At 42.3% G+C, this 15,227-nt stretch overlaps 2 protein-coding genes across 4 annotated transcripts in view; one reads left to right on the forward strand and one right to left on the reverse strand.

The window, feature by feature from the left end:
• Window positions 1-9,743, forward strand: part of INVS (inversin) — a 162,985-nt gene extending 153,242 nt beyond the window's left edge. Inside the window, exons 15-17 of the mRNA XM_049770024.1 lie at window positions 2,149-2,378; window positions 3,059-3,133; window positions 9,562-9,743. Of these exons, the coding sequence (XP_049625981.1) occupies window positions 2,149-2,378; window positions 3,059-3,133; window positions 9,562-9,710 (454 nt within the window). The 3' untranslated portion in view covers window positions 9,711-9,743. The remainder of the gene's footprint in view (window positions 1-2,148; window positions 2,379-3,058; window positions 3,134-9,561) is intronic.
• A 3,982-nt stretch (window positions 9,744-13,725) lies between these two features.
• The window catches only part of TEX10 (testis expressed 10), a 60,142-nt gene continuing 58,640 nt past the window's right edge, over window positions 13,726-15,227 (reverse strand). For all 3 annotated transcript variants that reach the window (XM_049770056.1, XM_049770066.1, XM_049770049.1), the window contains one exon: window positions 13,726-13,940. In XM_049770056.1, the coding sequence (XP_049626013.1) occupies window positions 13,827-13,940 (114 nt within the window). In that variant the 3' untranslated portion in view covers window positions 13,726-13,826. The remainder of the gene's footprint in view (window positions 13,941-15,227) is intronic.

Raw genomic sequence — 15,227 nt, forward strand, 5'->3', positions numbered from 1 at the left:
CCCACGTCAGCCACATGCAAGGCCAGCAAGTGACTCAACCTCTGTAGTATCTGGGGGCCCTACACCTTCCTGTTTATATACAGAAACTCAAAACACATTCTTGGACCATGTGGAGATCTAACAACCTAAGGCACACTGAGGGTAGGCCATGATAGGAGCCACTGAGAAGGAAGAAAGGTGGAATGGAAAATGCACGAGCATGGGGTGAATAGGCTCAACCTTGCCCAGAAGGAAATGAAGCTTAGTCTGTTTTATTTCTAATTGAAATGTGACTTTTGGGGAGGTTGAATGGGGTGACACCCAACTCGGTGCTCAGAGGCAACTCCTGGCTCAGTTCCCAGGTTGCTCAGGGTAACATGTGGTTCTGGGAATCAAACCCAGGCCTCCTCCATGAAAAGCTGCTCTCCAGCCCTTTGGACGCTCTCCATCGCCTGAGATTTGACTATAGTGAAGATTGAAGCTGGCAGGTAGGACAAGGGAGATGGGGCCTGAAAGCGGCATTGGCCAAGCACCTCATTTTATCTGAAGATGTATGAATCACCTTCCTGCCAGTTCTTCTCCAATGTTTCTGGGGTGAATTAGCAAGAGGCTGGGCCATAACAAGACCCAAGTCTAGGGCAGAAAGAGACCTCAGGGCACACTGGGACCCTCAACTAAGTAGGAGTAAATTTGCCTTGAGATGGAGTTGTTCTGACCAGAACAAAACTGTCACATGCAGACAAGCTTAGTCTTCACCAGAGAACACTGGCCACTGATGTCCTGACCTAGAAGAGCCTTGACCAAGCCATGGGTGCCCCTAACTTTGAGTTCCCTGCTCCCAGACTGAAAGGTGTGGCAGATACCTCTAGGTCTTGGAGAAACAGAGTGACAGGGCAGTATTGCCCTCGTGCTGGCTTTTCTTGATGGACTGACATTAGAAATGCAGTATAGAGAAGAGAAAAGATATTTGATTTGACCACAGTCCTTCTAGCCTAGAAAATGGTCCCTATGCATTTGAGTAAGTCTGGTAAGATATATCTGGTCTATAGTATTACTCAAACCCAATTTCCTTATTGATTTTCTGTTGAGAGAATTTATATTTCCAGCTGCTATTTAAAACTCCTTTTTGTCTGTGTTTTTGTTATATATGTAAGTGCTCTGACATTGAGTATATTTTTACAATTTTATCTTGGGGCCACACTCACAAGTGCCCAGGGATCACTCGTGGTGGGTTTTAGGAACCATATGGAGTGTAGGGATTAAACCTGGATCTGGATCTGCCACAGGCAAAGCAAGCACCCTTCCTGCTATACTATCTCTCCAGCCCTGATTTACTGTTAACTTTTAAGTTAAGATTGTTAGTGAGGGGCCGGAGAGATAGCATGGAGGTAAGGCGTTTGCCTTTTGTGCAGAAGGTCATTGGTTCGAATCCGGGCATCCCATATGGTCCCCCAGAGCCTGCCAGGAGCAATTTCTGAGCGTGGAGCCAGAAGTAACCCCTGAGCTGCCAGTTGTGACCCCCCCCCAAAAAAAAAAGATTGTTAGTGAATTACACATCACTATATTACAGAATCTAATCCCAGGGCCAGAGAGATGGTAGAATAGTTAAGGAGCTTGTCTTAAACACAGCTGACCTAGGATTGATACTGCTAATCTGATTTGTTTTGGAGACACACCCAGTAGTTGTCAGGGGTTACTCCTGGCCCTGCACTTAGACATTACTCCTGGCAAGCTTGGGACCATATGGGATGCCAGGGATCAAGATAGGGTCGGCTATATGCAAAGCAAATGCCCTACCTACTATGTTATCAGTTCAGCCCAATTCTTTTAACATCAGGAAGTGTTTGCTGATGTTAAAATATGACAGCCCTCAACATACTGCCCTTAAAATTAGAAATGAAAACCTAAATGAATTTCCCAGTTGCTCAGAAGATACTATACTTGTAATTTTTAGTTCCTCAGTATAAATTTATTTTATTTTGGGCCACACCAGAAGTGCTCAGTGTATTCCTGGCTCTGCACTCATTACTCCTGGCAGTACTTGTGGAATCATATTTGGTGCTAGAGAACAAACCTGGGTGGGGTGCATGCAGGGCAATCTCCCTACCTGCTATTCTTCAGCCCTCAGTATGAATCTTAAAACCTCTCCCCTCTTCTGTCCCCTACCAGCTACCAGATAAGAAAACACCTGTCCCACCTTCTGCATCAGAACGAGCTTGAAGCCAGAGATGTGGATGGACGGAACCAAGAGTGCTTGGCACTGCTTCTCCAGATTTGGAGAAAGGAGTTGGAAATAAAACTCCCTAAGACCATAGCAGTTAGCAAGACCATGAAGAATCCATCTAAGAGTGGCTTGGGCACAAAGCCTACCAGGCACTCAGTACTCAAACAAATCTATGGTAATTGTCCTATGCATTTTGTTCTGTATTAAGGAATACTGGCACATCAGAATCTCAAGTAGGATTTATATAGGGCAATTCTTCATTCATGGAACTTACATTTCCAGGAACCAAAAATATTCACAATATGTTTAGTATCTCCCTTCTAGCAATTCTGGGTTGGAATCAGTTTCATGAGATCAAACCTGGATGGGCTGTATGTATCTAGGTCTAGAATACCTAAGCCATTTTCTCCTGAGCTTTAGACTGAAAGCCTCTCAGTACTGCACACTCTAAACCACTTATTGGGTCCTTTTAAGGAACTTGTTTGGAACTCCAGACAGAGGTAGACCCTGATGGCCTTACTTTTATAAAATGCTTGTTCAGCAGATGAACTATAAATTGAAACATTTTTCATCCCTGGAAAAGAGCCCAGCCAAATAAACTCAGCAAAGAACAAGTCTGGCTTGGTCCCCAACAGCAAAGAAGTTTGGCCAGGGTATGTTTAGAAACAGTTTTATAGTTCAGGCAGCCAAATCTCAGGACTTCATCCTGGACCTACATGACATTTCAACACCATATGTAATTTATCTTGGCAGACACCCACAAACTCCAACTTCACCTCAATAAGGAATTCAGGACTAGTTCAGGTCATAGAGGTCATTGATTGGGGAGAAATGATTCTTGTTGGTTTATTTCAGGTTGTTCTAAAGAAGGAAAAGTGCACCCCCCAAGAGCATCTTTAAAAGCCCATCCTGTGCTGCAACTCAACTCAGGTAAGGCAGCCACTGGGGAGATGATATGGGCAAGCAGTTTCCTTTAGTATTTTATCCCCAAAGGTGGGGGAAAATAGAAGATATTACCAGGGGTTTCCATGGTAACTGGCTTGCTTTTTAGGTATTTGTCTTTTTCACTGCTTGTGGAATTATAATTGAAGTCCATGCCTATCTCCGAGTCTAGTTTTCACAACCATAGGCCATCAACGTTACCTCCAGAAGAGATAATTGCTGACCTGCTTTACATACTTATTCACATAAATTGAAAATGAAAATACTGCTTTCTTTAAAGCAGGGGTTTAAAACTCATGGCCTGCGGGCCAGTCCTCTGTACAACATTTTGTGGCCCGCGGCTGGCGTTCAAATATCGCAGTATTCGCGATTATTCGCTTACCGAATAATCGCAATAAAAATTGCATTAGTAAGAAAAAAAATCGCATTAGGGCCTGGAGAGATAGCACAGCGGTGTTTGCCTTGCAAGCAGCCGATCCAGGACCAATGGTGGTTGGTTCGAATCCCGGTGTCCCATATGGTCCCCCGTGCCTGCCAGGAGCTATTTCTGAGCAGACAGCCAGGAGTAACCCCTGAGCACTGCCGGGTGTAGCCCAAAAACCAAAAACCAAAAAAAAAAAAAAAGATTGCATTAAATATTCACATACCCCAAGCAGTTCCATTCAGGGTATGCAAATGTTTAATGCGATTTCTTTTTCTGGTTTTTTGGTCCACACCTGTTTAATGCACAGGGGTTACTCCTGGCGAAGCGATCAGAAATCGCCCCTGGCTTGGGGGGACCATATGGGACGCCGGGGATCGAACCACAGTCCTTCCTTGGCTAGCGCTTCCAAGGCAGACACTTTACCTCTAGCGCCACCTCACCGGCCCTAATGCGATTTTTTATTGCGAATATTCGGTAAGCAAATAATTGCAAATACTTTGCGCCTAGCACAGACGTCATTTCCGCTGCTCCTGCCCGCTGTCCCTTGCATTATCGGAGGCCTAAGGGAGAGAAGTTTATTACAGAATTAAAATTTGTCATACCAAAAAAAAAATTTTGTCATACCTTCATCATGACTTCATCAAAGCCTGCAGTGAAGAGAAAGATTGATGACGAGCACAGACAATTTCAGGAAAAGTGGGAGATGCAGTATTTCTTTGTTGAGCACAGGGGCATCCCCACATGCCTTATTTTCTATGAGAAAGTTGCAGTGCACAAGGAATACAACTTGAAATGCCATTATTCAACTAAACATGCTGAGGAATGTGCAAAATATCAAGGAAATGAGAGAGCCAAGCGGGTTGCCAGTCTTAAAGCATGTCTAATGAGGCAACAAGATTTCTTCAAGAAAGCAACCAAAAAGAATGTTGCATCAGTTGAAGCTAGTTACATGGTTAGTGAGATGATTGCTAAGGCAGGGAAACCATTCACAGGAGGAGAGTGTTGTGTATGTAAATATTTTAGGGGATTATTATGTTACTGACCCTACCCTGATCAGTAATTGTGCCCTACCCTAGGGTGTGACCTGGCAGTCTGCCCCCACCCTAGGGTGGTACCTGATTCTGCTTCAACCATTGGGTGGTATCTGATCCCACCATTGGGTGGTACCTGATTCTGGGGGATAAAAACAAGGGTCTGTGGAAGGTGAGGGGCTTTTGGCTGGAACTTATGCTGAGTCTCTGGACTTCAGTCTTGTCCACCGAATAAAGCTAATATTTCCACAAGCCTGACTGTCTGCGAGCTGTTTATCTGCTGTTTCACCTCAGAACCGTCTGCTGGACAGGGTGGCAGACGTGTGCTCCGAGCTGGAGGGGAAAGACCTCATCCTCCATCCCTCCATCAGTCAACCTCTTCAGGGGCTGAACTGCAACAGGAGTTTGTTTAAAAAATGCATGCTACAGGCTGCAAGTATTATCTGTCTGGAAAAGAAAAGTGAGTTTAGCATAATCAGCCTTTTTGCCAACACTGTGGCAGAGCGCATTTCTGACATGTCAAGTGACATTTATCCTCAACTGTGTGAGAAAGCCAAATGTTTTGATGCATACTCAGTTGCTCTTGACGAGGGCACAGATATAACAGACACTGCGCAGCTCACAATTTATGTCCGTGGTGTTGATTGCAATTTTGAATTGACAAAGGACAATAATTCCAATGCATGGCCAGACCACTGCTAATGAGATATTTCGGCATCTGTGTGATTCTATTGAGAATGCAGGTTTGCCATGGAAGAGGTTTGTTGGAATAATAACTGATGGAGCGCCATCAATGACAGGGAGGAAAAATGGACTGGTGACACTTGTTCAAAAAAACTTGAAGATGAGAGTGTAGAAAAGGCCATTGCTCTTCACTGCATTATCCATCAGCAGGCCCTTTGCAGTAAATGCCTGCAGTGTGACAATGTGATGTCTGTTGTGAAATGCATCAACCAAATCAGATCCAGGGGCTTAAAGCACAGGAGGTTCTGTGCTTTTTTAGAGGAAATGGAGTCAGGATATGAAGATGTGCTCTATTTCACCAAGGTACGTTGGCTCAGCAGGAGAAATGTCCTGAAAAGATTTTTTGAGTTGAGAGAAGTGAAAGCCTTCATGGAGAAGGATGGGAATGCTGTTTCTGAGTTGAGTGATCACAAATGGCTCATGGACTTAGCTTTTCTTGTTGACATCACACATAAGCTGAATGTACTAAACAAGATGTTACAAGGCCCGGCGCAGCTTATCAGTGCTGCCTATGACAACGTGAGAGCATTCTCCACAAAACTTGTTATGGAAATCCCAGCTCTCTCAGACAAACCTTTGCCATTTCCCAGCATGCAAGGAACTTGTGGATGCAGGCATACCATTCAGTGGTGAGAAATATGTTGATGTTATTTTTAAGCTAGAGAAGGAATTTTATCATAGATTTGCAGACTTCAAAAAGCACAGAGCCACTTTCCAAATTTTTGTGGACCCCTTTTCCTTTGATGTGCAAGATGCCCCTCCTGTGATTCAAATGGAGCTCCTTGACCTGCAATGCAACTCTCATCTCAAAGCCAAGTTCAGGGAGATTAGTGGAAAAGCAGACATGCATGGGCAATTTTTGAGAGAATTGCCCCCCAAGCTTCCCTGAGCTTTCCCGAATGTCCAAGCGCACCATGTGCCTTTTTGGGAGCACATATTTGTGTGAAAAGTTATTCTCCACATTGAACTTCAATAAGTCAAAGTACAGGTCTAGACTTAATGATGATCATCTTCAAGCCATACTCAGGGTTTCAACTGCTTCCTCTCTAAAGCCAAATGTGGTTCAGATTTGTGAGAAGAAGCGCTGCCAAGTCTCTGGCAGCAAGGAATAGGCAAACGATGCCATGTTCAGAACTGTTCATGATCTTCACTCAATGTTCTATTCATGTTCAGAAGAAATAATTCAAACTGTTAGTAATGACGTTTGAGGACTTTTTTTGTGTGTGTGAAATCCCTTATGTGGCCCTGCCTCACCCCGACTTTGCCTCCTGCGGCCCCCAGGTAAACTGAGTTTGAGACCCCTGCTTTAAAGTAACCTTAGGAGTCTGGTTCCATTTTAGTTTCCCCTTGAGATTCTTGATCTGCTTCCCCAAGATAGAGAAGTCATCTCTAAATCACAAATTCTGGCTTTTGCATGTTGAGGACCTTAACTCCATACCCCATGAAGTGTTTACTAGTGTGTACGTCACAGGCTCAGCAACACACTCTCTCACTCATACAGGTTTCTGTGGAATTTTTTCTCAGCTGTACTTTGAGTGTTTTACTCAGAGTCCCTTCATTCACATCAGCATTAAATTTGGGTGATAAGTTCAGTGCTGTCAGCAGTTAATGCCAAGTCCAGTGTTTCTCACAGGTGCTATGGCAACATGCTCCCCCATCTTCTCTGATCCAGTGAAGCTGCGAGCGGGGTGCAGCTGGGAAGGTGAACAATGACTGTCAGCATGAACTTTAACATTCATTTATATCATTTTTGATAGGGAGAGAAACCTGGAGAGGACAGAGTAATTACTGCCAAAGCTTTAATAAAAGTTGGGCACCTTATGTAATATAGGCAGGCTGATCAGGGAGTGATGGAGAGTGAGAATGATGGGTCCTGATTCTCAGTAAAGTTCCTGTTTAAAAAAAAGAAAAAAAGCTTTCACTATACTTGAGTACATGGAGTAGTTTTAAAAGCAGAAATGTTAGATGTAACTATCAGAAGTAGCATAATATAATCAAATGTTACAAATTAAAGCCTTTTCAAACTTTTTTCTCAAGAAAAATCTAGGACTATCAAAAACTTGGAAAAGTAAAGCTATCCCAAAATCATTTGTGTTACTAAGTGATTTGGTTAAAATAAGTAGTCATTCAAAATAGGTCATGTATTCTTTGGGGATTTTGTGGGAAATGGGGGGTTGTCACACAGGCCATGCTCAGGGCTTACTCCTGGCTCTGCACTCAGGATCACTCTTGGCAGGCCTTGGGGTGCTGGGGATCACACCTAGGTTAGCAAGGCAAGTGCCCTTTGTACTTGGGAATGTACACAGCACAGTTATACCATAGCTCCTGTCCCAGATCATGGATTCTTAAAGCTTTAACAAAAAAAAAGCTTGATTTCCCCATATATGTGATTCTAAGTGGCTAGAAAATGAAGAATGGGAATGAATTTTTTCCTAACCCTAAAATTAACCTTAAGGGAACAGACTTGCTACACTTTAGAGATATACTCTATTTTACGCAGAAATCGTGTCTATAAATAAAATAATTTTCATGAAACAAGCAGAACTTCAACTGTTTCTGCAATGTGGAGGCAATCACCAAAATGAACCAATAGAGAACATTAATTTTTGTCTTTACCTTGGGGGCAAAAGAACTCATTGTTTGCTTTGAGAATTTTGTGGTTAATAGCCTAATTTTTGTTCACTATTTTCAGTTTTAGGAATTTGGAACTTGTACAAGCACAAATATTTAGGCAAAGATTTTTTTTTTGTTCCCAATTTCAAATTGAAGAGACCTTTTAGTTGTATTTTTAAATCTTATAAAAGAAAGGTATAAGGGCCACAATGGTGGCAACAAGTGGTAAGGCTTCTTTCTGCCTTTCTGCTAGCCTAGGACGGACTGCTGCTTGATCCCCTGGTGTCCTCCAAGCCAGAAGCAATTTCTGATCGCATAGTCAGAGGAGTAATCCCTGAGTCACCAGGTGTGCCCCCCCACCCAAAAAAAGAAGGTATATAAAACAGAATTATGTCAGCCAGCCTCTTCTCGGCTATGCATTTCTGAGGCAGCTGAATGAGACTCGCTCTACTTTGAAGTCTAATAGCCTCTTTCACACAAGTCACCCCAGTGGAATAGCAGCACATTACCAACAACTAGCACAAATACAGTAAATCTCAATCTGGGGTCTTGTCTCTTTAAAGATCTCAGACCTCTTTTAAAAAGAAAGGTTGAACTGTCAATTAAACAAATCAAGGTGACTCAAAATAAAATAAAATGGGAAAAAGAAACAGTTGCAACAAATAAAAAGCTCAGGGTAATTTAACAGTAGCCAATTAACTGCAAACTCTCTTGTCTCTTATAATAGGGCGTGAAACTCATGAGAATACATGTTAAGGAACCAACAACATGCTAGGGTTCCAAGATAGCAGAACAGTAGGAACTTTCATTGAACAGTGTTAAAAATTTGATAAACACCAGCAAAGACATGTTTTTTAAATTTTAAAAATGACTAACCTTGGGGCAGAGCGATAACACAGTGGTAGGGTGTTTGCCTTGCACGTGCAGCCAACCCTGGATAGACTCTGGTTCAATTCTTGGCATCAAATGGTCCCCTGAGCATGCCAGGAGCAACCCCTGAGCGCTGCTGGGTGTGACCTAACTCCCCCTCTCCCCAAAAAAAGACTCACCATTCTTAACTGTCTTTGCTCCATCTCAAACTTAGGAGCAAGATCTCTTAACCAACTGGGAACGGAGTTTTTTTTTAGCAGGTTTCAATAATACCAAAACCTGATATTGTCATTTCAAGTAAAAGAACGATTGGAACAATTCATTTTGTTTGATACCTTTATCCATTTAAAATCCATATCCATTCTGCCACCCTTAAAATGTGTTTTCAAGCTATTTTCTGGAACAATAAATTACGTAGTACATAGGAAATTAAAAGATCTTATGTAAGTTGTTTTGTGTGGAGTTAGATCACTGGTGTAAAAACAATTTTCATGCCAATTATTCGGGTAGACTAAAAATTTCCATCTGACTTCAAGTGTCCCCCATTCCTAGTCAAGGCCCTTCCTTTAAAGGTGTTTAATGTCTCCCATCTTTGAGATGGAAAATGAAAAGCTGTTATCTGTCTACAAAAATGATTGCCTAATTTAGCACGAATGACAGTCAAATCCATATCCTTTTTCCTCACCAATAAATGATTCCTTCAGTATTAATCAAATTATCTCTGTTTTTTGCAGTGAGCAACTTACAGTGTATACATCTACTTGAGAACAATGGAAAATCAAAGAATTTTTCTTATAACCTACAATCAGCTACTCCATCTAAAAAACAAAGCAAATCTACTACTGTCCGTGGAGGAAGACTACGTCCAGGAGCATTGGAATAGCTAGTGCACTTGTCTGATTATCCATTTGGAAATTGATGCTACCCATGTATGCATCTTTGTGTGTGTGTGTGTGTGTGTGTGTGTGTGGTTTTTGGGACACACCCGGCAGTGCTCAGGGGTTATTCCTGGCTCCAGGCTCAGAAATTGCTCCTGGCAGGCACAGGGGACCATATGGGACGCCGGGATTCAAACCGCTGACCTCCTGCATGAAAGGCAAACACCTTACCTCCATGCTATCTCTCCGGCCCCTATGCATCTTATTAACCTGAAATGTCAGGTTGTGTTTTTATTCTTAAACAACACAGCTTTGTAAATCTTTGATTATGCTGAAAAGGATAGACCATCTTGTGAAATATGCCTGTCTTCCTTCAACTGAGTCAGTCTAGAAGAAAGAAATTCTAGCAGTAATGTCTATATAAAACTTAAAACATGCAAAAAAGGGCGATTGGGTAGGATTTCAGGCAGCTGTGTAGGCTCAGGTTTAGAATATCAACAAGATGCAGTGGAGCCTGTTCTACAGCATCTGCCTTTCACTACTTTCTGGAATTTAACAAACTTCCTAAAAGATACTACACCTTGTCACTCTAACATCAATCTTTTTTTTTAATTTTTTAATTTAAATTTATTACATACATGATTGTGTTTGGGTTTCAGTCATGTAAAGAACACCACCCATCACCAGTGCAACATTCCCATCAACAATGTCCCAAATCTCCCTCCTCCCCACCCAACCCCCACCTGTACTCTAGACAGGCTTTCTATTTCCCTCGTACATTCTCATTAGGATAGTTCGAAACTTAGTTATTTCTCTAACTAAACTCTTCCCTGTTTGTGGTGAGCTTCCTGAGGTAAGCTGTAACTTCCAGCTCTTTTCTCTTTTGTGTCTGAAAGTTATTGCAAGAATGTCTTTCATGGGCACATGAGTAACCCGAGCACAGCCAGGTGTGGCCCCCCCCCAAAAAACAATGTCTTTCATTTTTCTTAAAACTCATAGATGAGTGAGACTATTCTGCATCTTTCTCTCTCTCTGACGTATTTCACTTAGCATAATAGATTCCATGTACATCCATGTATAGGAAAATTTCATGACTTCATCTCTCCTGACAGCTGCGTAATATTCCATTGCGTATATGTACCACAGTTTCTTTAGCCATTCATCTGTTGAAGGGTATCTTGGCTGTTTCCAGTCTTTTTTTTTTTTTTTTTTTTTTTTTGGTTTTTGGGCCACACCCAGCAGTGCTCAGGGGTTACTCCTGGCTGTCTGCTCAGAAATAGCTCTTGGCAGGCACGGAGGACCATATGGGACACCTGGATTCGAACAAACCACCTTAGGTCCTGGATCGGCTGCTTGCAAGGCAAACACCGCTGTGCTATCTCTCCAGGCCCGTTTCCAGAGTCTTGCTCTGGAAATCGAGCTCCCATACGACCCAGCTATACCACTCCTAGGAATATACCCTAGGAACACAAAAATACAATACAAAAATCCCTTCCTTGGCACCTGTATTCATCAATCTTGAATTGGTTTTAGTTTTGGCTACCTCTGGCAGTGTTCAGGACTTACTTCTCTCCGCTCAGGGGGGCCGTAAGGATTCAGGGCAGCAAACCTGGTTTGGTCAAGTACAAGGTAAATGGCCTACCCACTGGAATATCACTCCGGCCCCTTCACAAATATTCCTTTTTTATTTTGCCAAACCCAGAGATTCCAAGGCTTATTCCTGACTCTGCACTCAGGATCATTCCTGGAGAGCTCGGAGGACCTATATGGGTGCTAGGGATTAAACCCTGGTTGACTACATACAAGACAAATGCCCTACTCAACCAAACATCTCTTCAGCCCACAATGTGCAGAAATTTGTAGATCACGAGTACACTATTGAGTCCTTACAGCTGACAGTTCTCTTGTTCCCTTTGAAAGATAGTTTGTTGCCCACGTCCTAGAAACAACACTCTCGGTGCTGAGCAGCAGCATTGTACCAAGGAAGTAGTCAAGCAGGTTTATACACCAGGCTTTTCATGCACAATATATAATTCAGGCCTTATCTGCGTATACTTCTCAACCTGCAGAGGTGAGCAAGCTCATCAAATATGCCAACCACTGGCAAAGGAAACTGTTACATATCCTGGCTCATTAAAATGACCTTTTAATTCAATTCAGTGACTGATCTTTTTCTTTTCTTGTTTTTTTTTACTTTTGGGCCACACTCGGTGACACTCAGGAGTTAATCTTGGCTATTGGTTCAGATATCGCTCCTGGCTTGCGGGACCATATGGGACACCATATGGGATCGAACCAAGGTCCGTCCTAGGTTAGCATGTGCAAGGCAAACGCCCTACCGCTTGCACCACCACTCCCGCCCCCTTTTTCGTATTTCTAAAGGCAAAGCTACAAACACAACAGGTAAGGTGTTTGCTTTCCACGTGGCTGACCCAGATTTGATCCCTCCATGTGGTCCCCCTAGTATGCCAGGAGTAACTCCTGAGTGCTGCTGGGTGTGGCCTCAAACCAAACAAAAAAAGGCAAAGCTACTATAGCAGGGGTGGCGAATACGCAGCTTTTGAGCCGCATGCGGCTCCCAGCCAAAATGAATGCGGCTCTTTGCCCCATTATTTTGTATACTGTGGCTCTTTGCCAAGTTTGGATTTTGTTCTGTTGCTTCTGAGGAGGGACCTCTGAGGAGAGATCTCAGAGCCATAGTCCTGCCCCCAGGCTGTGTCATCAGTCTCCCATCCCTCGGAAACAATTGCAAGGGCCAGCGAGCCAGAGACTCGTGTGGCACATGTTGGGTCACATCTGGCCGTTAGTTCTTAGTGTGGAGGACGCAGCACATTCTCACCATCACTGCAGGACTTTGACTTTCACTCAAAATGGCAAAATGCAGTATGTGTCTAATATACTATTGTTAAAATTAGATGTTTTTGTGTGAGTGTTTGTCTGTTTTGGCAGGTCACCGCGTGGTGTGGCTCTCTGACTCTCAGTTTAAAATTTTGGCTGTGTCGAACTTGTTCGCCACCTTTGTACTATAGAAATGTAGACAGCAATAAAAGGTGATGTTCCCTGGTTCCCACATAATTTTAGGATTGTTCCATTTTCTCCTATATTTACTGCTGCCCTATCCCAACACAGATAGAAAACAAAGTATTAAGCTGATCATCTTGATTTCTTTGATTTGTTCTATTTTTTCAAATTTCATATTTATAATTTTGAAATATCAAAAATCATCATATATAGTATTTTAAAAGGACTATCATGAACCTATAGCAAAAAATTATTTTTAAGTTACATAACTCAGGGGCCAGAGCAGTGATGCAGCACTGTAGGGCATTTGCTTTGCACACGCTAACTTAGGACGGACTGCAGTTCAATCCCATATAGTGTCCCATATGGTCCCCCAAGCCAGGAACTATTTCTGAGTGCATAGCCAGGAGTAACCTCTGAGAGTCACCGAGTGTGGCCCAAAAAACAAAACAAAAAAGTTACATAGCTCATAGGGCTGGAGTAATAGCACAGCAGTAAGTCTGCCTTCCATGCTGCCAATGACCCGGATTTGATCCCCGGCATCCCATGTGGTCCCCCAGGCTGCCGGGAACTATTTCTGAGCACAGCTGGTGTGGCAAAAAGAAAAAAAAAGTTACATAGCTCAGACTAACCAATTTAGGTTTGAAAACCTTCAGATCCTGCCCTTTTGAATAGAAGACTAGAAAATTTACAGAACTCAACAATGAGAAACTGTTGTGATGTACACAATCACTACCAAAGAAGAGGGCCGAACAAACCAAAACAAGGACAACTGGCTTCAGTTATTGTCTGAATGAGGTCTGCTGGATGAGATCACAAAAAATCCAGCAAGATAGGTACCATTTGACCACTCTGTATTTTGTAAATGTAGCTTCTGTGAAACGCAAAATATTGCCACTCAGAACATCTATCTTGTGCTGGTTCAGTAGTCACACTGCATTGGTGGGAACTCACAAGAACATAATTTTCATCAGTGGAAAGGAAGGTTGGGAAACAACTTTTAAAAGGTCAGCTTTAATGACAAACATTCATTACACATCAGTCTCTTCAAAATTAGATATGACTAAGCAATTTCAAACACAAGATAGCACGTTTACTCTTCAATACACTGTACTCAATGCACTGGGCCCTTGAGGATGACCGGTGATGTACATGCTGAAGCAGAAGTGCAAGTCTGTCAGCCACTGCTCCTGCACACCTCCACTCTTCAGAGTCTAGAGAGAAACAGGGGATTAAAGACTTATTTAGTGGTAAAGTGGAGAGAGTGCTTGCCTTGCATACGATCAACTCAGGTTCAATCCCCAGCACCTTAGAGGGTTCTCCTTGAGTCTCATCAGGAGTGATCCCCAAGCACACGGCCAGAAGAAGTAACTCCTGAGCACTGATGATGAGTTTGCTCCAAAAACAAAATCCCAAAAAATATTTAAATTGCTTACTTACCTAACAGTATTTTTTCACAACCAAAGGAGAACCCAAACAACATCTAATAGTATCACCACAAGTTTTGGAAAGGGGAGTATATTAATTATACCACACAGTGGAAATCCTCAGTTATATTTCAAAGTATTTCTTGTCTGAATTGTTCCTTCTTGTGAATGTTAGAAATTATTCTACATCAGGGCTTCCTGAAGTGTACACACTGTCCCTGAGGGGTGATGAAAAGATCCATAGGGTGCTGTTTGTTCAGAAAGTAGGCTTCTAGGAAGATGAAGGGTGTTTTTTTTTTTCTTGGAAAGGATCGTAGGCCACTCTTTGGGAACCTCTGCCCTAGACCATACTTGGCATTCTACAACCTCATAATCGTTACACTATCATCTTCAGAATAATTGTGTAGTGCTAACCAACCATTTTTTTTAATGCATCTGTAACAGAGCAAGGCTGATTCTTCAGCTGCAGAATATTTTAGATATTCTTGACACTTCCTTTTCTAAACATGCTATTGTTTTATTACCAGGTTACTGGAAGTCAGGATGAATACATAGTTTGCATGCATCTGTAAGTTTTTTTAGCTCTGAAGTACTATTACTAATATTAACCCCCAAATAAAAATTTAAATACATATAATAAAACTACAATATTTCCCAAACCACAACAGAATCCCATTCCAACATAGCCAATGAGAGAACCAAACAAGCTTCAAAACTGAAGATTCATCTACCTTCTCCCAACTTCATTTTACTTTTCAGAGGACGAAGTGACTAGAAATTGTCTTAGAATTTATTCCTTTTTAAATAATTTTCTTAATAATAGCTAAGATTTGTTGGCACTTAATGGTAGTCACACAAAAAACTGCTAGTAAAGTAAGCTTAGGGAGGTTAAAAATGATCACAACCAGAATCATCCAAATGGGAGTATTCGGTGCTTATTTCCTTTTCCAACTCAGTGCCTGCCACTTCGGTTTGAGAATTTTAAGGCTTTCATTATGGTCAAAAGTAGGGGAAGATACTAGAGATCACACTAATTCCAGGAGCATAGCACTCCAAGTGCAGTCCCCATGCCTC

The sequence above is a fragment of the Suncus etruscus genome, chromosome 1 (genome assembly GCF_024139225.1).
Source record: "Suncus etruscus isolate mSunEtr1 chromosome 1, mSunEtr1.pri.cur, whole genome shotgun sequence".
In the NCBI taxonomy this organism is placed as follows: Eukaryota; Metazoa; Chordata; class Mammalia; order Eulipotyphla; family Soricidae; genus Suncus; species Suncus etruscus.